This window comes from Python bivittatus, unplaced genomic scaffold (assembly GCF_059951505.1).
Source record: "Python bivittatus isolate LINGU-HERP-01145 unplaced genomic scaffold, Pbiv_v1 ctg000020_np1212, whole genome shotgun sequence".
NCBI classification, from domain to species: Eukaryota; Metazoa; Chordata; class Lepidosauria; order Squamata; family Pythonidae; genus Python; species Python bivittatus.
Window position 1 is genome coordinate 32,479,904 of NW_028277030.1, and position 24,256 is coordinate 32,504,159.

General features: G+C 43.4%; 1 protein-coding gene across 3 annotated transcripts in view; it reads right to left on the minus strand.

Annotated features, from left to right (window-relative positions):
* ERICH1 (glutamate rich 1) overlaps nucleotides 1-17,461 on the minus strand; it is a 72,041-nt gene extending 54,580 nt beyond the window's left edge. For 2 of the 3 annotated variants that reach the window (XM_007429812.4, XM_088136779.1), the window contains exons 1-2: nucleotides 16,962-17,322; nucleotides 1,928-2,086 (exon numbers count right to left, since the gene is read on the minus strand). In XM_007429812.4, the coding sequence (XP_007429874.1) occupies nucleotides 1,928-2,086; nucleotides 16,962-17,061 (259 nt within the window). In that variant the 5' untranslated portion in view covers nucleotides 17,062-17,322. The other variant, XM_007429813.4, reaches the window with a different exon arrangement.
* Nucleotides 17,462-24,256: the final 6,795 nt, after the last annotated feature.

Genomic DNA, 24,256 nt, shown 5'->3' on the forward strand with positions numbered 1-24,256 from the left:
TAATTCAATACTGAAATCCAACATAAAGGGCAACAGTTATCAACCACAGTCCTTACACTGATGCACCTGAAGTCAAGAGCCTTACTGTACCCCATGGTCTTGCATGTATCTTTGCAACAAGGATGAAATTAAACCCCAGACAAATCATTTTGACTTCATCCAACACCCTTTTCACGTTACAAAGATTGAGGAATCATCCAGACGCCCTGCTTGTCATGGCATGAAGATGGGCCATTAGCTGTTTGTTGAAGACAGGCACTGCTGTCTGCTCCACTTTGAAAGTGGTTTTTCAGTTTCTGCCAGCACAAACTGTGGCAATTCAATCTGGAGTAAGTTTAGAGGCAGGTGCTGGCCCTGCTGCTGGAGGCTAGCTAAGGCTTCTACAGACATGCCTCCCAGTCCCTGGCTACTTATTGTCAGGGCCATTTGCCTTTTAACAGCAGGAGGCTTAGGGTTCTCCTACTGTGCAAAAAAAACCAAACTTCTCTTACCAACTCATCAGTACCAGAAGAAGGGGTGACAGAAGAAGGGAAAGTGGGTCTTTTGGTGCCCAGTTCTCTTCTATCAGCAAACTGTAGTACATCTGCCTCCTCCTTCCCCTCAGTTTTAGTGCTTGACGTGTGTCCTGAGATCAAGAGCACTGGACATGTGTGTAAAAAAATCCCTCACAGTTTCAACACTACAGTGCCAAAGTTGCAGGAGACTGGGCAGATGTACTCTGGTTTGGCTGGCAGAACAGCTGAGGCTGGGCAGCCAGCAGCCCAGTAGAGAAGCTGTCCACGGGACTTTGCTGCCAGCATCCCCAGAGTTAAAACAGATTGGAGGGACCTATATATTTCACAGATCCAAGTATTGTTGCATCAAGCCAACACTGCTGACACTGATTGGATTTGAATATCACAGCAAAGCAAAATGGAATTGGCTGGGTACTACAGATAGTCATCGCTTAACAACCATTTGTTCAGTGACTGTTCAAAGTTACGGCGGTGCTGAACAAATGGTACTTACGCCAGCTCCCTGAAGTTACAGCTGTTGCAGCAACATGGTCACGTGATCAAAATTTGAGCACTTGGCAGCCCACCCGCACTTTCAACCGCAAGGGTACTTCAACTCCCCCACCTGCCTACCTTTGCCATCTTCCTTCTGCCAGCAGCTGCCTCTCATAGGGCCAGGCTGGGCGTACCTTGTCAGCAGTGGGAGGAAGACGATGAAGGTCAGCTGGGCACAGCAGGGACTGCAGAGCACAGGGTGGCGGAGGAGGCTGGGGCTTTGTGCTGTGGCGCTGGGGTGGCTGGCTGCGGCATGGACCTTGAGGTAGGCCTCCTCAGCAGTGGCAGAGCTGGGGCTGAAGTAGAGGCCTGGCAGGGGGAGTGGCAGCCAGCTGAGACTGCTGAAGGCCCTGGGTCTCTACTTGAGCCCCAGAGTTGCCGCCCCTGAGGAGTGCCACTGTGCAGGGTAGCCAAAAGGGCAGAGATGCGGGGGGAGATAGGCAGGTGAGAGGAGTTGAAGAGAAGGCAGAGGAGGCAGTCCCTTACCTTACCGAGGCTTGGGGCTGGGAGAGACCAAGCTGGCAATGGCTTGGATTGGGGTGAGTCCTTGCCTTATAACCGGTGGGATCTCGTTCACAAAGGCAATGGGACTGCCAGGATTGCTGTTGCTAAGTGATGCAGTCATGTGACGTCATGCTTTACGACCGCATGGCTTAGCAATGGAAATTCTGGCACCAATTATTGTTGTAACTTAAGGACTACCTGTATCTTAATATAAAATGTGAAGCCAACAACTAACAGTATTTAAAAGAAACTGTTCCTTTGATTAATATGTGGAACCTACATCTGATTAGGAATATTTGTCCTAGTTTTCAGGCAGGAGTTTCACCAGCTCCTACAGAAGGAGAGAGAGAGAGACAGACATGCACACACGTTACCTTGCACACTGGAATCTCCTTCCACCGTTGCCACATTCTTCAGCTCTTCCTGAGTTGAAATTGCAGCCTTCAGAACAGCAGTGCTCTCCGTGCTTGAAGAAACTACATCAGGAGGTACAGGAGCAGGAAAGAGTTTTTCCAGGACTTTCTTTCTGAACACTAAAAAAGTTACAATAAAATAAATATGTTATAGTCTTGATAATGCAAGATAAAGCTTAGATACTTAAGCTTCCTGTCTCAAAAGTCTTCTTTAAGCAAGGAGCAGTCATTTTCATGCAGGAGAACCCACCAAAGGAAGAACTCACATAGCAAGATTTAGGAACCAGTCACATCTGTTAGAAACAAAGGACATCAGTGGTCCCCAAACTGTGGGCTGCAGATCTTGGGGGCGAGGGTGACAGTGGAACTATTACAAAGAACCAGTGATTCTCCAAGCATGCATAGAAACGGTTTCCTCATCCAAACAAGGAAATAAATACCTTGGGGGAGAGGGACAGGTCATAAAACAAATCTTTCTAGTTTTCAATTATTTTACTTTTTTTTTTTTAATTAAGGGTGTGGCTAGGGAAAATTGAACAGAAGGGGAAATCTTGTCACCATCTTTTTGGACCTTTTAGCAGGTTGTCAGAGGGTTTTCTCCCCAAACAGGAGCATTTCTGTATAGATAGATATAGATGTAATCCTATTTTTTAAGTTGTATGCATATGTTGCTGTGATTAATAAAATACAAAGCCCTTTAAAAGCATTACTCATGATTACTGAATACATATTAGCTTTTTGTCGTATTACATTTCTATTAACAGCCCCTAGACATAGAACTACTGTCATGTGGGATCTGCCAAATGTCTTAACATAAAAAAGGGATCTTTTTGTTCAAACAGCTTGGGCACCAGTGGGATACAGGATCTCTGCTGATCAGAACAGGACCCAGACATCTTTCCCTAACCTCCAAAGACAACTAGGATTATAGATACCAGTTTCAACACATCTGGAGGGCCTCAACTGGGGATGGTTACTTTACAGGCTGCAAGAATATCAGATTAAGACCAGGAAGGTCCAGGTTCAAATTCACATGAGCTACAGAAGTGCACTGGATAACCTGGGACCAGTCAATCTCTCTCTCTTAGGAAAGGAAAAATTGGAAGAGGGAGCACTACATATGTCACTTGGAACTCTTGGAAGAAATGCAATTTAACAAACTTTACTTACAATTTCATTAAAAGTAACCTAATGCTGGCTGTCAATTTGAGTTCAAGGGTGAGCTGTGTATTTTCCTCTACATATGCCCATTAAAGAGCCAGCCAATTTTTCTATGATTCGGTTCTGGGAACTAAAGTATTCAGTGTTGCTCCAAAGAAAACTATTCATTATGAAATGTGCCCACTGATGATAAATATGAGAACAATTGACCTAAGAGGACATGGACCTAGAGAAAAGTTAGAGAGGTTATTAGCAAATATGGCATTTTATTAGTACTATGATGAACAAGGTTCTAGCAAGGGATTGAAGGGATTGAATCCGAGATAATTTCTTCTTGGCCAATCCTTGGTAGCCTCCAGGCACTTGGTCAGCACCTTTACTGCATCAACTGTTTGGCACAAGGCCACGATATATAACTGGATGTCATTCACATATGATTGATACTTGACTCCATGCTAATGGATGACCTCTCCCAATGATTTAATATAGATATTAAAGAGAGGTAGAGAGTATACAGAGGTCCGGGACACTCTACAAAGTAGAGATTTTTCATCCCTTCCATGCAGGTTATTGTAATTAATACCTTAGGAAAGAAGAAAACCATTGAAGAATGGTACCCCACCCCAATTCCTCCTAATCCCTCAGAGGTGGTCCGGAATATTATGGTCAATGGTACCAAAAGTTGCTGGGACAGCAAAGAGGATTAGAAGGGTTGCACTTCCATGGTCCCAGACTCTCCAAAAATTATATAGTGCATTTTCTGTGCTGACCCCCAGCCTAAAACTCAGCTACCATGTGTCCAGACTTTCTGCCTCTTCTAAGGCTCTGAAATTGTAGCACTACCACTTTCTGTACTACCTACCCCAGAAAGGGGAGTCTAGAAATTGTCCAACATAGTTGGATTGAGTGAAGCCTTCTTGAGCAAGGATGTTTCAGTCTTTTTCATGAACACACCCCCTCAGCCAAAGAAGCATTAGCCACTGCTTGGATCCAACCTACTGTCACCTCATGACAGGAGAGGCAGGGATCCAATGAAGAGCACCAGCCACTTCCTCAGGACTCATATACTCAAACTGATCACAAAGGACTTTACAAGACGAAGCTCAATTATCTCCATTGGCACTGTCCACCTAGAGTCCAACTTGATTTGGATCTTAGTGGATTTATCTGCCAAATGCTGCAGTAATTCTTCACAGTCAGCCTTCAGGTGTTTTGGAGATCTTCCTTCCTTAGGAGGGAACATGTCACCTTAAAAAGGGCCACTGGATGACAAAATAATTCCTTTTTGCTACCCAGGCTGCCAACGTGTAGGCTCAAACATGAGTTCTTACCAGTGACAGGTCAGATTCAAGGCATGTCTTCCAATAGCACTCTAAGCATTCCTCCATTTATCTCCCTAACCTCCTCAAAAACCAATGAACTGGAATTCAAGAGGGGGGACATCACTCTGGTGCAATTTAGTCAAGTGCCATAGTCACCCTCCTTTTTCACAGATGACCAGGGTCTGACTAAACTATCAACCAGATCCTTGGGAAATTCCCAAAGCACCCTCTGAAAATCATCAAGATTCATTAGGCACCTGGGGTAAACTAATCAAATAGGTCCCTTCTTGCTACAGAAGGGGGTCACCCCATGGAACTTCATAGCAATCAGAGAGCAATCTTGTCTTTGACAAGGAACAAAGCTCAGTGCCTCCCACTTTCAATTATGTGTGACTTCCATGAATAGGACCATGGTTGTTATGGCAGCCATTAACTTCTGGGCAACTCCAGCCACTGCACCAAGGGAAACTAGGTTGAAGTCTCCCAACATCAGCAGTCCTGGAAATTCCACCACTACCCCTAGGTCAAATAGCCCTGGCAGTGATGCCACTGTGCAGCAGACAGAGCCATATACAAATACAAATCCAACTGGCCCTTCCGGCCTAACCACAAAAATGGGTTCTCACATTCAGTTATCTGTGGAATAGTGTGTGTAGATGTTGGTAGAGTCTCATAGATGACAACAGTTACTCCACCCCAGGGCCACAGATGATGCCAGACCCAAAATCTGGGTGGGCAGATTTCTGAGAGGGGAACACTCCCTCCTTTCCTAACCCAGATCTGCCCTCTCATCCACAATTAAATAATGGATAAGAAATGGCTTTATAACTGGCAGACCTGGCATTCAATAGTATAACACTCCAAAATCCTGGAGATCCACAGATCTAATACCCCGGCTCTTGGGATGAGGACTGAGAGCTGAAATTGGTTGGAGATATCAACCCTCCTTTCCCCAAATGTAGCCTGTTGTCAATCTCCCACCAAATTAAGGTTAATATTATTAATGTCCTGTTAATTATGTTCTAAACGTTTGGAATTTGTATAATTATAAGGAGCTCTGGATATATTGAACCTGGACTACTAAAAAAGGTGATTCTATATTCTTTGAATGGTATATATGCACTAGATCCCAAAGGCTGGCTTGGATAATGTAATCCTATAAGGTCTAGATTTAATCTGTGATTTAAAAATTATATTGCAATTATTTACCATATTTTTCCGACTATAAGACGATACTTTTTTCTAAAATCCTTACCCTAAAAACTGAAGGGCGTCTTATTCAAGGAAGTCAGCCGAGAATCGCGGTTGCAAAACTGCCCATACTTTGTTTCTGCAGAGAGACTTCCTCCTATTGCTAGCCTCCAATCACGAGTGAAATAGCTTGTCTCCCAAACAGACTTCCTCCAATCACGAGCCTGATGTAACTGACGTCAGCTGATGCTGAACAAACCAATTAGAGGAAGGCTGTTTGCAGAGACAGGCTATCTGCAGTTTCACTCGTGCTTGAATGTAATCAGTTATGCAAAAGAGCCTGGAAATAGAGCTGCAGAGAGACGGTTTGGACCTCCTCCCACCGAGTGTATCAGGTAAATGTTAACTAATTACTAAATAAAAATGTGTTCTGCACTATCTTTAAAATACTGATTTTTTAATTTTGGGCTGGAAAAGTGGGGGGCATCTTGTACATGGGGGCGTCTTATTGTCGGAAAAATACGGTATATATGTTATTACATTGATACTGTAAAAACTAGTGGATTAAAAAAAAATTAAACCTTAGTTGATCGTATTATTGAATACAATCAACTAAGGTTTAATTTTGAACTATTGACTGTTCCCTTTAACAATTTTTTGTGTTTTTATTTTTCTTTCCTTTTTAATTTTCCCCCTAATACTTTTTAAACTTTTTTCTTCTCCTTTGTACTGTTTAATATATATAACCTTTTCAATAATTAATTAAATGAAATTTATTGCTTTGTTCTTCACTGTTATTGCTGGAATTGGTTCAAAATCAATTAAAAATAGTTCTAAAAACACAAGCACATTTTAAGTGTTCCTCTTCTTGATACAAAGATTCATCCCAGAGGAAGAGCAAGATATTTTAGATCAGGCTGATTCAATACTGATCACTGACATTATTGATTTCAAGGTGGCTATTCATTCAGTGTCACAGAGTATATTATGGCTCAAGGTAAGTCAACACTTGACAAACTCCTTCCACTGCTCATACAGTAGTTAAACTGCATGACGGATCATCCTTACAAGGCAGATATCATCAAGTAGGTCCCCTTTCCTTTAGAAAAGTCTCTCTGGGCTGTATAGTGGCCTAAATTCTGTTCCTCATCTATTAATTATTTAATCCACCAATTAAAAACCATACACATTCATGGCCCTAAATTGGCAAACTTCTTCTATATGCAGATGATACCTTTATTCTATCCCTGACATAGCAGGGTCTAAATAACCATTACTGGTCTGATTCAACACTGCCAAGAGGAACAACTGATAATCAGTTACCAAAAAATTCAAGATAATAGTCTTACCTAAAAGACAACAGCCCACAGGAGCACTATCAACAACTGAACTAGTGAACACCTTTAAATAAATACTTTGTGGTTGTACTTAAAGCCAATGTGAGGAGAGTTGCCCATGTAACTTACATTGCCAATCTTGGACAACGTAGTATCTTAGCTATTTTGCAATTGCATCATCTGCAAAGAAACTGTTTTCGGCTTGCTGCCATCAATCTCTTTCAGACAAAGATTCTGGCACAAGTTCTATTTGGGGCAACGCCTGGCTCATATACAGTAGTAACTTCAAGCCACTTGAGAATGTATAATCTAGGCCCTAAGGCACATATCTGATGGCTAAACAGCCATCTAATAGAACAAGTTAAGACCTTCAAATATCTAGGGATTGTTTTCTACGCCACAGGCAACTGCAAATCCCATGCCAACTATGTCAGCTTAAATGTGCATAAAACAGTTTCAGTTTTACAATCTTTCTACTTCTCCAAAGGAGCCCAGCATATACCCATAGTGCTTAAAGTCTTCTCAGCCAAGATCCAAGCTAAGCTCCTCTCTGGAGTCCAGTTGGCCCCTTACAAGTCATTTCTTCCCCTTGAAAGAGTTCAGTCTAAATCCTTGGGATCTACTTTCCAAGTACCCCGCTGCGTTCCAAACGTGAAGCTTTGCTGTGAAGCCAGCCTACTCAAAATAGAAACTTAGGCCTGGATTCACATACTTTCCTACTAGCTTAAGCTTCTTTTTTTCCAGCTGGCTTGGCCCCTTTAATTATGACTGACAGCTTCCAGTCTCTTTGGTGTCAGGCAATACATGAAAAATTAAAATCTTATGGTTTCTCATGGGAGCCATCACACTGATGGGCTACGAATGTGCGCTAGACAATCTTAAACAACATGCCACTGACTTAGAGCTTCAATCAGATTTGCCCCTCTTGCCTGGAAACATCCTTCTGAGCCCCTCTGCACATTTACTTCACCCAGCCAGACATCTCAGTTGCATAATGACCCTCAAATTCAGAAGGGGTCTGTCCTTGGCTAGACTCAATGGCCTCCCAACAGCAGTTATTGAAGGGATATACCAAACATCCCTTTTGAATGGAGATTGTACCCACGCAGTGGAGGAGCAACTGAAACCCTGGAACATGTTATATTGTATTGCTCCCTCTATGCTGACGCTCACCAGGAATTACTATTTCCACTCATCACCAAACATTCTGGTCGCTCTGATTCTTTCCATCTCAAGTTGCTACTATCAGACCAATCTGATTCTACATTGACGATTACAGCCAAATATTGTTCCATAGTTTGTATAATATGCCGTAATTTCTCTTCAAACATTTCCTAGATATTTTCTGTTTGGAAACATTTCAAATGCAGCTATCCATTTAGTTCCTACTTTTTAATTAATGTTTCATGTCCTTACTGACAATTGAATCTTATTTCTGTCTTAATTTCATTAGCTACCAGAGTTATTCTAACAATATAGATAAACAGTCACTATAATTGGACCCTTTTAGTTTTGAAACCACGTTCATTCTTTATGTATTATCCGTCCTTACACATTATGCCACATTTTTTCTAGCTGTAATAATAACTTTTCCATAACAACTTTTCCATAGCTTTTAGTATTATAGTTGGTTCTATATATTTCAAATTGGTAATTTTACTATTTTGTTATTCTAAACAATTATTTAGTTGCCTTATATAAATTCTATAATGCTTTACTATATTAATTTTTATACCCCAAATTCTTAAATTTTAACTTACAATTTTACTTGTATTGTTATATGTTTTTATAGCTTGTTTTACTCTTAGTTGTGACCTTTTGTTTTGTTTTGCTGGTTAATGACCGAAATGACTAACCGACTACAATCTAGGTTTTTCAGAACTGTATTTGCCACTCCCAATGTGTAGCTAACACTGGCCTTAGGTTAGAGTCCAGAATAGAAAACAGGGTTTAGATAGCAGAATAAACTTAACTAGACTCCATCCGGGCTGCCCCGCCTCACTTTGAATGGTAATTTCCAATCCAGCTGGAAGAAGGCCCTTATCCAAAAAATAACATCTTGGGACTATTCCCAGCTGATTTATGTGCATTAAATAGGGACCAGGCCAAAGATCACACAATGCTTCCTGGATCTAGAGCTGCAGTTCAGTCTACATCAGCTATCTATTTTCTGTAGAACCCCAATTATATTTGATGGGAGAGTTCTGGCTTCTCATTTTTATATACTAGCCCTGTGTTTCTCAACCATGGCAACTTTAAGATGTGTGGATTTCAACTCCCAGAATTCCCCAGCTGCTTAAAGCTGCCAAGGTTGAGAAACACTGCACTAGCCTTTTCTAACTATCAATGGACCTTTACAAGGGCACATTACAATATTCCTTCTCTGCTGCTGCAGGGCAGGTATCTCAAAACTTCTAAAATCTTCTGCTTGTGCCCTTGTGGTATGAAAGAAATTAAAATATTATATATGCATGTTTACTTTATAGATTTTATTTGGCCTTATGCAAAATATGATTTATCATTTTTTGGTAATAATGACAGAGCAGTCCTATGGCTATCATATAACCTTCCTATTAGCCAACAAGAATTTTCAGGTCATGTAAGTTTTACAAAGTTTTGTTACCTAGCTTCAAGAATTTGTCAGATAATGTCAGCCTTGTAAGGCATTCCAGACAAGAAGCATACCCAGAAGTACTAGCTCCATCTATCTTTACTATAAGATTACATTAACAGAATGCAGCAAGTCTGAAAGTACATCTCTTCCCCCCCCCTTGCCTTTACAGTCTAAGAAACTAGGGAAGGTCCCTTCTGAGACGTTTGCAACACCCACATTCTTTCTGAGGACTCAGCTGCCACTTGCCTGACCATTGTCTAATCTGTGGCTCTTCCACCTATCTCCCAAGATCATTCCCACATACCATTATAGATAAATCCATTCAGGAGACCATGTTTCTCCTATATTAATTGTCTTTTTATATTAGCCTGTCTATTGTTACTTTCCTTTTGCTGGTCTCTAGCCATAATAAAACTTTTTTTTTTTTAACTTGACCCCAAAACAATGAGTTGATGCTTTCCCAAGTAACAACTAAAAGGAGATATGGGAATGTGCTCTGGGTCATAAGAAAAGAAAAAAAGGGGGGAAGGTATCAATATTTTGTCATTTTAGTTCTATGTCAATATTTTAAAAAATCATTTGTGCTGAAATTTATACACAAACAAATTAAATTAAGAAAGAGAGAGAGAGAGAATGGGTACCAGAATCAGTGACCACCTCAGCTATTTTCTTATTTGAACTGAAAAGTAAAATTGAGCTACCTTAGCCACACAACATTTTCAAATCATAAAAGATATGTTAACTTGGGCTGAGGAAGCAGTGGCCCTCAAGATATCACTGAACTACAACTTCCATACCCTTAGCAAAGATGACCATTGGTGAGGGACCTTGGAGTTAGAGTTCACCAACACCTGAAGGGGAACATTTTCCCAGTCCTTGATGTACCTTAAAGACAGGAAACATATGCTTCATTGTGAACCTAGCTCTAACCAAGATGAAATCCTGTTTGTTTCCAACATTATTTGGAGATGTGAATAGTAGGCATAACTTACATGGAACTATGTAATTTTTATTGTCAATCATACTTGTTTGAAAATCCATGCAAGCCCTTTTGAAATAATAGGTTTTATGAAATGTCACCTATTTAATGTACCTGGGCGAATGCTTTGTGCTCCCCTCAGCCCTCTCTATGGGAAGGTTTTGCTTTGGTATGGTTTGTCTCTTTGCCACTCAACTTTTTTTTTTTTTAATTGGCAAAACACCTAGAGTTGTTACTTGTTCATTGATACCTCAGGCAGATTCACGTACAGAATTCACAACACTAAGAAAACTTCAATAATGCCATATTTATCAGAAAAAGCCTGAGAAGAAAATGACATCTGCGCAATAAGGATTGCTACTATAATCCCCAAGAAAATAATTATTAGATTCCTAAAGAAACAAAATCCTTTCAGAGATTTTTTTTTTTTAACTTCAGGCAAAAGAAAAGCTGGAACATGTAGCTTTGCTCTTTCAAATCATAGATTGTTTGTATTCTGAATAAGGCACCCGAAAGAACAGAAGCCATATTTAAACTTCTTTTGCAGGGAAAAATTATATTCAATGTGCACAGGGAGATTTTTGCCTCCTGTGGCAGGAGAAGCCAGCAGAGAAAAGAAAATCTTCACAATGCATCCTTATGGGAGCGGCCATTAGGCACTATTTAATTTAGATATGCCCATAAGCAAGCTTCTGCACATCCCAACGTAAAGAAAAAATATCACAGGGAAAGGAAGGGGAAGCAGCTTTCAAAAGAGAGGGCAACATTTATCAGTTTCTGTAACTTTTCTGAAGACAAACCAACACCTGGACATATAGTTGTACAGGGTGAAGAAACATCTGACACAAACACACACGCAGGAGAATATAGCAGCAATACAATTTTGCAACTGAAGGCAAGTAAGCTCCATATTTGTCCCTGGCCCAGAAATGCAGTCTCCAGATCCCTAAAGTTTTCCTATCAACCACCTGCAGCATATACATGCCCCTGCCCTCACGAATTAACATCTTGCACTGACAGAATACATTCAAGGTTATCTATTACAGTATTCCAATTCCAAAGGAACACTGGCCAATACAACATCTGTTTTCACAGACAGGAACTAGATGTTAGCAGTATTTGCCATAAGACCACATTGAATGTGGTCTACAAGAGGGATGGACAACCTCATTCCTCAGGGTCTCTTGCAGCCTCCCAGTCCAGCTTCTGCAACATCTAGAACCCTCTACTGAAAATTACTGGGTGTAGCTTCTGTTATTTTAAGGTAGGAAACGTATATGAGCATTGGCGTCAGCTCCAAAATAGATCTAATGCAGTTTTAAAAAGCTAAGAAAAATACAGCCCCTTTAAATCCAGGAATCAATCCAACAGTGTGCCTTAACCAACATGCACCATTATGCGCTGCAGCTCCTGCCTTCCAAAAACTGTAGTCTTTCACTATTCCTGCCTTACAATTATCTCTAGTATTAAAACACTCTAATATACTGTCTTGGAATCTGTCTGATGTTTTATATCTCATCGCTCCCCAACATTTTGAAAAAAATAAAAAAAATGACTACAGAAACATCAGTTAGCCTACTTACAGGGGTTGAGGAGAAGTTGGGGTTGTCTTATCACTCGTCCTTCCTTTTCTTGTTTCCAATCCAATGCTACATTGGAAAGAAATTATGTAATAGGATTGGGACTCTGTCTTTCAGCAGGCTCTCTCTGAAAACTGACAAAAATGGGGCTGAATTTGGTGTGGCTGGAGAAGCCAGCAGAGAAAATTCTCACAAGGCATCCTTATGGGAGAGGCCATTAGGCAGTGATTTGGAACACTGCCGACTGCTCTGTTCTTAAGCTGCCCCCCCTCCTGCTCACATGACCCAGAGTAGAACTATTATTAACCAGGGTGGAAAGAATTCCGGAAACCATGCTCTGTGTGCATCCCCCACTTTGTTTTTAAGCTCAGCTTCCCATCACCTCAATATCCAGTTAATCCATTTTCAGTTACTTCATTTCACATTTTCTCCTACAAATCATGTTCTCAAAATTATATTAACAGTTCAAAAACTTAAATATAATTAAAGATGGGGGGAAGAGGAAATGCAATAGTGGTATCTAATGGTACACTTAGAGATGAAGTTGCAGTGCAGGCTGGCCTAGGATATATCCAGAAACTGACTACAAAAAATGTGACATCATCATAGGAGGTTCAGAATGCATGAAGAGAAAATTAGCCCCCTGTTTTGTATTTTCACTAGAACCAATTACAGAGTACACCAAATTGCAAAGTGGAAAACCAGTAACATCTGTTTGCTTCTTTTCTTTTTCTATTCAAAAAAAGCTCTTGCTAAAGAGAACCTTTAGAAACAATCTTGTCAATGGACAGTACTTTATTGCTATCTTTATATAACTACAGTTATCCATAAAGATGAATTGTTGGCAGCTTATACTAGTAAAATATCCAATTAAACAGTATTAATACACATAGTTCAAACATACAGAATTTTATACAAAAATCTTCCCCCCAAAAAAGAAGATAAATGCTGTAAATATAAATAAATGATTGAAAATTACTGCATGGAAAAAGGCCTTCACGGGACATCTAAAAGACCAGAAGGTTAACACTTAGCAAGTGTCTCTGCAGATGTCATTTTGGTGTCACTATGAAAAGAATTATGCTTATTCTTTGACTGTAATAAAGATTTAATTGATTTGAATTGATTTGAAGAAGAGAAGAGAAGAGAAGAGAAGAGAAGAGAAGAGAAGAGAAGAGAAAAGAGAAGGACTCTGCTCACTAGTGATCACTTCATTTGGCACAAGTACTTACAATAGATACCTATGAGTGTAGGCAGATCCTAAGCTGTTTAGGATTTCAAATATTAAAAACAGCACTTTGAATTGGACCTAGAAAAATATTACAGCTACTTTCAGGTGGACCTCTTGATGTGTACAATTCATTATCAGAGTTTCACAGGGCATCCCAAGTGAAACTTCCAACAGTCAATCAGTCCACACTGATTTTCATTTTGTCTATTTTCTCTCAATGAGAACAATACCCTTTAGTAAAAAGATCCAGATGAACAATGCAAATATCCAAAGGGGTGGATCTTCCATAACATTTCACTCCCCTTAGTTTGAGTGTATGACTTTAACATCAAGGACACTCACTGCTCAACCACTTCCCCTGAACACCAGAGAGGTTGTGAGCATTTTCACATACATACCTGCAAGTTCATTTTTTTAAAAAAAATTTAAATAACAGGAAATTTAAGCTTCTTTGTTTAAAAAATAGCTCTGCATTTCCTCTTTACTTTTTCCACATTTTGAATAAAAAATATTTTCCTGTATATGGTCAGTGTACAGGAGAACACCTTCATATACCCCCCTTTTTAAATAGATCTACCGGTATACAAAATTCTGGGCTGTAAAGTATGCTGGCAGAAATAACTAAATATGTACATTTATTAATATAAAATTCAGCTATCTACATTTTTCACAAACAAGCTATGTAAAAACAAATGTGATATTAATTATTTTAAATTAGAGATCAATATTTTTGCAAAGAATCTCTTCCTTGTCATTCCTGGATTATTACTTTTTAAGAAAACTGCCCCTGGAAATTGATAAGAATTGAAAGCTAGTATAGGATAGCTTCATTTTTCTATTATATTTTATCATCCCCTCAATAGTAAAAAAATAAGCTTTCATCTATATCTATATTTAACAAGAAAAATCAGATTATTTTATATTTTTTATTTGTATATCAAATTTGTCACCGCCCATCTCATTGAAATGACTCTGGGCGGTTTACAGCAGAAATAAAATCAATTAAAATACAATATAAAAACAGTCTTAATAATAAATAAATTGCAAGAATGATGGAGAATTGGGAAATAACTCAGGGAGCGTCATTAGGATTAGATTAAGATTGAAAGCTTTTGCTAACCAAGATCTCCTATTTTATATACAAAGAAAAATATTTTTCAGCTGAAGAACAGAATACAAAAATAAACAATAGCTATTTTGACTAAGCTTAAAAGAATATGTGATGACAAGCAAAGAGTTGTTGCCCTTTGCAAATAAAGCAAAGCAAATAAAGCAAAATAAAGCAAAATAAAATTCTAAAATGAAAAAAAAAAGGTAAAACCTACACCAATTGTGTAAGAGTTCTTTGATCTGTGTAGACTTCTGATGAACTGATTTTGGATAAATTAAAGTTGAATCTGTTCCAATCTCACTGGAGAAAGAAGCCAAGAATTATAATGCTACAGGAATTTTAATTTGGAAAATGAATTAAAAGTGCAGTTGAGAGAGAGAAGTATGAAGCATGCAGAAAAGACAGATGACACAGAATGTACAGAAGTAGCAAGAAAAAATAAAGTCCACTTGAAGTTTAAATTGGCTCCAGTATGCCCCAGCAAAAACCATGGTTTTTAAAGAAGTTAAATTGGACATGTTCATATATAATACATGGATATCTTCACTGAGTTCCTTTGGAAATAATATGAAGAGGTTTGCTACTGCCTTCTTCCAGGATATATTTTTTTCACCTTCCACATCTAGCCTAAAGTCCTCAGATTTCCTTTATATGATCTCCCATACAAATATTAACCACGTCCAACCCTGATTACTTTTTAAAGATCAGCCAAGGTCAGCTAGGTTCTGCCATCTAGCTGGGCCTACATTTCATATATGGAGGTTTACAAAGCACAATAGTTGGAATCCTGCAAACACGTTACCGCAAAATCAGGCAAGGCATTTTATAGCATGCCCTGGCGTATGAATCTGGCCGTTCTTATCTTCTGTGTTCAAGAAGCTTTTTCATGGCACACAGAAGTCTGACACCAGACATCCCCAGTTCTGGATTGCTCTGGGGCAGGTATCTTGGCTGTGACTTTGTGGTGGCTGGTCAGGTGATACTTCCTGATTTTTTTTTTTTTTAATGAATATTAGGGGGAAAAACTAAAGAGCTAGGATCAGAATCACCATGGTTGGGGTGGTTCCAGGTCTCCTATATTTCTCACTTCATACCGAATCCTGAATGCCAACAGGGTAGCCTGCAAAAAAGCAAGCAAAGAAAGAGCACTGGAGTTATAATAGCCCGATTTTGTGGCTTGCTGTTTTTTGGTTTGGGAGCCAGAAGACAGGGTTAGCACAGAGCTGAGGTTAAGGCAAATTAAACTATAACTAACCTTGCCCCCTCCCCCAAAAAACCACTTTGGATAAGATTCTCTGCTTTAACAAGAGTTTGATTCATGGCCAGGCTCCACCCATGATATTAGAGCCAGTGGTAATTTAGCTTGTGTTTCACAGAAATGTAGCCGCGCTCATTTCACTCCATTATGCTCCTGCCATAACGTTGTTTCTGTAACCTTCTCACTTGTACAGGAATAATGGCCAACGCCCTAGACATTTTTGCATCTTCCGCATTAGAATTTCATTTTAACAGCAGATATGATGAATGCCAGCCTACCATATCAAGGTAAAAAGTAGAGAAATAGAAAGACAGTAGTCAAGAATGCATTTTGGCCCATGCTAGGCTAACTGTTTATTGCTGTTTCCCTCTGAATCTAGCCAGAAGGATTTTAAACTTCTAAGATTTACTCCACAAATCTTCCCAACATAATTACAAGCATAATTTCAGTATAATGTAACTCCATTAGTAGGTAGTACATTGGCCACTCTATTTTATCTTCTCAGGTTTAGTGACAGGGCTGGTGCAAATCATTTGCAGCCTGAAAAATAAGTTGCCAACCTTTCCAGTTTCAAGTACAAAATCCCACTGTCCTCTTATTTCAACACGGACAATAGGACAGGCTATTTTATTATATCTGAAAACTGTAAGCTAATTTAGAGGTGACTGAGAGACCATGTGACAATGTACATTTTATCCTCCAAAATCTTGCCCTTGGTCAGTCACTACCCATTCCCTCCCACCCGCTCAGGACGAGGCTGCCTCACTCTGTGTAGGTCCATCTCTGGAAATAGATAATTTCAATTTCAAAATTGTGGTTTGGCACATTCCTGGCAAATTAGTTTTTTCAGTTATATAGGTCAATTCACCCCAAGGTCCTAGGTACTGTTAAAAATATTCACCATGCCCTAATTTTTATCAGTATGTGATACAACATTAGAGAAATAAAAGTAATACTACATAATTTCATCAACCACTCAGTGCAACATTCTTCAGCACTCAGCTTAATTCTCTTGGCTAAGATTTTCCAACGCACTTTCCTTAACAATCGCAGGGACCTTTTCCAGCTAAGTTGACATTCAGCATTACCCCACATTTTGGGAACTTAGGATGCGACTTCTTAATAACAAAGTCCAGCCTTTTCTGATCTGGCATTCCTCCGATGTGCTGGACGGCACATTGGCCACGCTTCCTAGCGATGGGGTGGATTACCTGGAGGCGAAGCTGAAACAGATAAACCTCCTTTGCTGTTCCATCTGTTAGCTTCGCCACTCTGGGAGCCTACTGTGCCACCAACCCAGGTGAAAGGCATTACGAGCAACCCACGCTGTTTGGTGCCCTCTTTCCACAGGCTTCTTCAGATCTTCTCATCCCTTAACCTCAGAAGAGACTTCTGGCGCCTTGTCCATGCCTAGGACACAGACAAACCCTTCTTCTCCGCCGACCGCGGCGAGTTCCACTCCTGTACTCGGGGGCCGATTCGACCAGCCCACTCCCGGTTACTCCCGGTTGCTCCCTGTGCTTCCTGCACAGCGGCGTCCTTGTCTGCCTGCTGCCCCAGCTCGCCCCGCCGCCTCACCTTCTCTCCTCCTGTTCAGGGCCATGCGTCCCGGAGAGGTGCGCGAGAGCAGCAAAGGCCCACCCCCCCCCCGGGGAGCGCCGGCAGCCTCCCGCGCTCTCCTCCTGAGCCGACCCGCTCCCAGCTTCCTCTTTCCGCCCGGGCGTATCTATCCGCAGAGGCCCTGGCTTCCCATTGGCTCTCGCGGCAAAGGGGGGAGGTTCCGACGCCAGCGTTCCGAGGGCGGGGAAGACCTCCCCTTCAGGGCTGCTTGGCCGGGGACTGAACCGCGCCACGCCTGCTGGGCTCCGGAGGGGAGGGTGTGGGAGGCCGTGTGCGGCTGCGCAGAACGTGAGAATTCCGCCTCGAGAGTGGTTTTGACAGCGGCGGCAGCAGCAGCGGGCAAACCAGCTGGCTCAGCGCACAGGCGCTCTTACGGAGCAGCAGTAAGAGCACCGGCAGCGCCTGGACCGCGAGAAGGGAAATATCCGGCGGCGCAGTTATCTGAATGTGTGGCGTGCGCGCGCGAGTGTATGAGACCAATATACAAGGGAGATAATGTTCTTATGCATACTTCTCTGCCTCTTTTCTTCTTCTTCTTCTTCTTCTTCTTCTTCACCTTCACCACCACCACTGTTATTACCACTATTATCTCCTCCTGCCCCGGCTTCTCCTTCACCTGACTCGTGAACGCAGCATGCAACCCACTATATGCTAAATGAATAATGCACTAGAATGTCCGCGCTGAAAAAGGTAAGCGGGCAGCCAATGATCAGATAGCCCAAGACCCTTGTGTGGTGGCGGCGGCGGCGGTGGTGGTTGGGAGGCAGGAGGGGGCAGCTGAGCATACCCCCCACCTCCAGGATATCTTTTGCCGAAGATTTAAAACGAGCAACAGCGAGCGAAGATCCGTGGCCAGCGGTGAATTAGCGCTGCAAACTCTCTCATGCGCGGGGGGGGGGGGGGGGGGTCCGAGGTCGAGAAGGAGATGGAAAGAACTGGTAGGATTCCAGCTGCTGCTGGGATTAAGTCATGAGGGCACTACGAGGGGAGCTCTGCAATTGCTGGTGCTGCTGTTGGGATTTGCCTTGGCGGGGTTGTTCCGTGCGAGGTCTATAATAGCAGTTCTTGGGGGACAGAGGGGTCCACCTTGGGCTGTTGGAGTCAAAAGCCTGGAGAAAGGGGGCACTTTGGCTTGGTTTCTCTCTGGGTCTCTCGACATGGCGTTGATGGCGAGACGGTGCTTGTGGGCTGGGGTGGCATCTGTTGCGGGGGCTGTTTCGGGTGGGGTACAGTAGCAGGGTAGACAGAAGCTGGGGAGAACAGGAGTTTCAGTGACAGCTGCGGTTATTTCGGTCACGGAGGGGGAGTATTGCGTGGGGACAGAGCCACTACCAGCATTGATGCTGCTGAGAAGTGGGGTACAGTGGCTGTTCTCGCTTCCCGACGATATGGATACAACTCGTACAAGATGGGGGGGGGCTTAAAGAAACTAGAATTGATACTGGGGATGACTGAGAAGTATTGGGGTGTCAGTATTGTGTCTTAAGTTCCCCATCTGTTCTTTGAAGGGATTGAAGCCACAGTACTGTGTATGTGTGAGAGTGAAATCGCCAAGAATGAATTGGGGGGATTGGTTGAGAGAGCGACGGTGGAGCTACGTGTGGAGTCTCTGTTAGAAAGCGCGAGTGAGGAAACCTGAGAGGGTGGTCGTTGCAAGGGAATGGCTGAAGGAGCAGACGCGACGGTGTCCACTCAAAAGCCAGGCTCAGTTGGGTCGTGAAAGGACAGCGTCTCTTTTGGACGAGAGAGTACTTTTTCAGAAATAACTGGGGAGGCACTGGAGATGTTCTCCTGCTTGTGGGGTGGCCTCTATCGTCCAGATGTCACACGAAGGAATGGCTGGGACTGCGGTGAGTGTCTCCCGAGCTAAGATGGGAGGATGACTGAGGATGCGCTTGGGGAGTCGGAACAGATGGCTCCGGCGCTTCCGGAGAAGCTAGACGAAGAGGAGAGGATCCCGCTGCTGCTGGAAGCGTCGGGGCGAGAGGGACGTGTACGCGGGCGCGATCCCTGTTCTTTTGGCTTGGGCGGCCGCTGCCCAGCGTGCCCTCGCTGGAGCTCCGCGCGCGTTGCCGCTCCGCCGAGTTCCGGCAGTGCAGCACCGTCCGCTGCTGCGAGGCTGCGGACTGGCGCTCGCCTCGCCTGCTCATTCCCGGGGTCTGAGGTGACGGAGGCTCTCTCAGCGGCAAAAAAGCGCGAGGGGCCTCTCCGACGAGCTCACTCCAGCCTCTTCTAGAGAGCTGGCGAACACTCAGCAGTGACAGGGGGCCTTTGGGCCCCCGTTTGCCTAGCTGTGACTGGTGCAGCCCCGCTAAGCTGCGGGTAGGGGGGCGGGTTATTCTGCGCGCTTGAATTCAGGCGGACTGACCCCCCTCCGCCGCTGCCCCCGCATGTGCCAGCGCACGTGCAATGAATCGCACGCGGTCCCGATTTCGAGAGACTTGGAGCTGCGAGGAAAGCGCGGAGCCGTTTCATTGCCTCCTTAGAGAAGTAGACAGGCAGCGTCCATCCCATTCCGCTCGTTAAGATCTGTTAGAAGCCGGGTCGCTTGGAGAACAACAGTCCAGACAACTCAGAAGCCGCTGGGCTACCGCGGTTAACCGCCTCGTCCTTCTCCTCCTCGGCTCGCTCCGAGAGAACGCAGGCGTCTACGCCTACTAGTCCCGAGGCGAGGCCAGCAAGCGGCGGAGTTGTTTTTAGGGAGATGGCAGGGTAAGCAAGGCATGGTGAGAGATGTAAACCGAGGGCTCGATGGGCTCCTATCACTTTGAAGAGTCTCGCGCGGAAGGGAAATACCTCCCGTCCCCTTCGCTAGGCACTGCCGCCTGGCGCGGAAAGACCGACGGCGAACGCGTCTCGCCTGGGCAGAGGAAGGGAAGGGAGCGAAGGCTGCCATGCCCCATTTCGTGCTAAACAAACTTCTAAAGCTTCTCTTCCAGGGTTTAAGGCATTGAGCAAAAGCTACATATGTTCCTTGTTAAATTCTACACCGGTTTCGATGACGTACACAATCAAGGCTTTTGATTATATTCCCGAATACTTTACTCGCCCTTGGTGTAGGAAAACATGAAGTGCAAAGTGCTGGGTGGGTGGGGTGAGCCAATGGACATTTTTTCCTCCTGAACAAGAATGGCCCTCTTCAGACCCTACCTCACAGGAAAATAACTACTACTCTCTCTCGTAAGTAACAGGAGAAGGAGTAGTTAGACTGAGCAGTTAATTACACTCTGTCTGTACTTATTCTTGGGAAGAAGGGGATCACCCAGGGATGGATTAGTTATAAAATGGGAGAACCAAAAATGCTCAGTCCTGAAAAAAAGTTATTAACTCCAGCACTGTTGTAGCTGCCAGATAGTTTGGTGGTGATGTCAGTGGCTTGACATCAAGTGCTAGGTCAGTTTTATACACTGGCATTTCCAGTGTGGTGGCTTAAACTCCAAAGAGTTCCTCAAAAGTTGGCTTGATGAACAAACCATTGGCTTGTTTCCCTTATTCAAATTGTCAGGCCTATTTTCATGAAGATTAGTTGATTAATGCCACTTTGTTGTCCTCAGTTGCTGTTGATTTTCTGCCAGTTCTAAACTGGTAAGAAAAAGGTCTTTCTTAGGGTAAAAACAGTTATATAATCCTGGTGGACTATCATATTCATCTGGTGGGTTGTCTGACACCTTTGATATTGACATTTCATATCAATAAAACTTATTTCAGACTCTGAACAATAACATCAAACATTGTCAGTCAGTATTCCATCTGAATGCAGACCATTCACTTTAGACTATTCATATAATTATTCCTTTCTAAAAATTATGGGTGCAGCCCTGATCTCATTTGAAACTGGACATAATCTGCTATAAGGGGAATTGGTATTTCATTGTTTAGGTAAACCCTATTTGCCCTGCAAAAGAATATACATACATACATACATATCTCCTCTCGCCCCTATGGGTGGTATGTGTTTTTCTCAATCTCGGGTCCTCTAGGGAGTTTGAGGGTTCTGCACAGTATCTTAGCTGTTCCTAGCCCTGCACTCTTCTGGACAGAGAGCTCTGATGTTGTTCCTGGCGTCTGTTGGAGACACTCCCAGCTTAGGAGTTACAGCCCTGAGTGCTCCTACCACCACTGGAACCACTTTGGCCTTTACTTTCCACATCCTCTCTAGTTCCTCCTTCAGGCCCTGGTACTTCTCCAGCTTCTCATGCTCCTTCTCCCTGATGTTGCTGTCACTTGGCACTGCTACATCTATCACCACCGCTGTCTTCCGGTCTTTGTCTATTACCATAATGTCTGGCTGATTGGCCAGTACCTGCCTGTCTGTCTGGATCTGGAAGTCCCACAGGATCTTAGCCCTGATATTCTCCATGACCTTCTGTGGAATCTCCCATCTGGATTTGGGGGGGTCTAGCTGATACACTGTGCATCTGCACAGTTCCTGTACACAATGCCAGCTACTTGGTTGGGCCATTCAGTGTACACTGTTCTTGCCTGCATCTTACACCTTACCACTATGTGTTGGACTGTCTGTGAGGCCTCTTTGCACAGTCTGCACCTTGGGTCTAATGTGGTACACCCCTGCTTCTGTGGATCTGGTGCTTAGTGCCTGTTTTTGTGCTGCTATGATCAGTGCCTCAGTGCTGTCTTTTAGTCCGGCCCTTTCCTGCCACTGGTAGGATTTCCCAATGTCAACCACCTCAGCTATGTGTTGATGGTACATCCCATGCAGGGTCTTGTCCTGCCATGACACTTCCTCTACTTGAACTTCCATGTCTGTTGCTGCCTCAAGCATTCTCTTAGCAGCTAATCTTTGGGTGCCATCTTACTGATGAACTCCTGGATGCTCTGGGTTTCATCCAGGACAGTGGCTTTGACACTCACCAGACCTCACCTGTCCTCTTTCCAGCTGGTGTGCAGTCTCTGGGTGCTGGATTTGGGGTGGAAATCTCCATACTTTGTGAGGAGCTTCCATGTTCTCCTTTGGCCAACTCACTATATTGGCAAGGTATATGATCTGGCAGAGCATACGTGTTGATGGCATGGGTCCTGTTCTTCCCATTGAGCTGGCTCTTCAGGACCTGTCTTATTCCTTGGTGGTACTTGGATATTGCTGTTTTCCTTGCCTCCTCATCATGGTTCCCATGTGACTGTGGCATACCAAGGTACTTGTAGCTGGTTTGTATGTCTGCTATGGGGCCCGCTGGTGGTTCAACCCCATCAGTCTTAACTACCTTCCCTCCCTTTACTACCATCTGGCCATACTTCTCCAGTCTGAATGACATCCCAACATCTGCACTGTAGATCCATGTCATGTGGATCAGCGAGTCAATATTTTGTTCACTCTTAGCACACAGCTTGATGTCATCCATGTAGAGGAAGTGGCTGATGTTAGTTCCACTCTTGAACTTGTATCCATATCCAATCCTTGTGATTATCTGGCTGATGGGTTCAAGCCTATGCAGAACAGCAGTGGGGACAGTGCATCAATCTGGTATATGCCTTGATGGCCACTTGTATGAGCTGTCTTGAGTTGACTTCTAGTATTGTCTTCCACAGTCCCACTGAGTTCTTGAGGAAGGTCCTCAGTGTCCTGTTGACTTCATATAGTGCCAGGCATTCACAGATCCATGTGTGTGACACTGAGTCATAGGGTTTCTTGTAGTCAGTCCAGGCTGTGCTCAGATTGGTCTATCTAGACCTTGAGTCTCAGGCAACTGCTCTGTCTATGAGCAACTGGTGTTTTAACCTCTGGTGTTGTTCCCAATGCCCTTCTGAGCTGTGCTCATGTACTGGCCCATATGGTCCTGTAGCTTGGCAGCTATGATGCCTGATAGGACTTTCCATGTTGTGAGGAGGCAAGTGATTGGCCAGTAGTTGGACAGTGCTGTTCCCTTGTGGGGGGTCTTTCATGATCAACACTATCCTTCCTTGTGTTAGCCAGTCTGGGTGGGAGCCTGCTGCTAGCAGCGTTCATCTGTTCATCTGAACACTGAGCAGAGTTCATGCACTGCTGTTAGTTTCTTTAGCTAGTGGGTGTGGATCATGTCTGGGCCAGGTGTTGTCCAGCTCTTCGTTTTCTTGACTCGCTGTTGGATGTCTGCTACTGTGATGATGACTGATTCCTGTTCTGGGAGATTGCTGTGGTCTGCTCTCAGGTCCTGCAGCCACTTTGCACTGGTGTTATGTGTCTTCTTTTTCCCTGCTGTTGGTGGCTCTGCTTTTACTCTGTTGTTGCACTGCAGTTGGGAATACACCTTGGATGGTTATTTGGAGAACAGGGCATTTATCTTCTTGGCCTCTGCTTCTCTAGTGTATCTCCTTTGCCTGGTAGCCAGTGCTGTGAGCCTTTGTTTAGCAGTCTCTTGGGCTTCAGATGGAGTCAGACCCTTGTATTTTTTCAGTAGCTGACTCTTATCCTTAATCTCCACACCCTTCTGTAGTTCCACCAGTTGACTAATTTCTCCCTGAGTTGCCTTGATCTTAGCCTCCAATCTCATTTTCCAGGGGGGTATGTACTGCTGTTCTTGATTGAGCTGCCAAGCATCTCCAGGATTACAAAGGCTGTATTGTATACCAGTTCATCAGTTTGAGTTATTGTGGTAGTAGGGATTGTTGGGAGTGCTTTATTGGTATCTTCTAGCATACTATCTGATGGTACTTCTCCACTGAGCCTTGGTAATCAGTCTTGAGGGTTGACTGTAGCTGGTTTAGCCATGATCTTATGCCTCTTATCAGCTGCTGTGCTCTGTAATGGAGGGGGTGGCAGTGACATTCCAGCTTCAGGTGTTGGCTGCACATCCAGTTGTTCTTTGGGTCTTCTTGAGTCCAGGATGTAATGTGTAGTTGATCTATCTCAAGATGTGAGAGCAGCTTCCTCTTCACTATGTTGATGCAT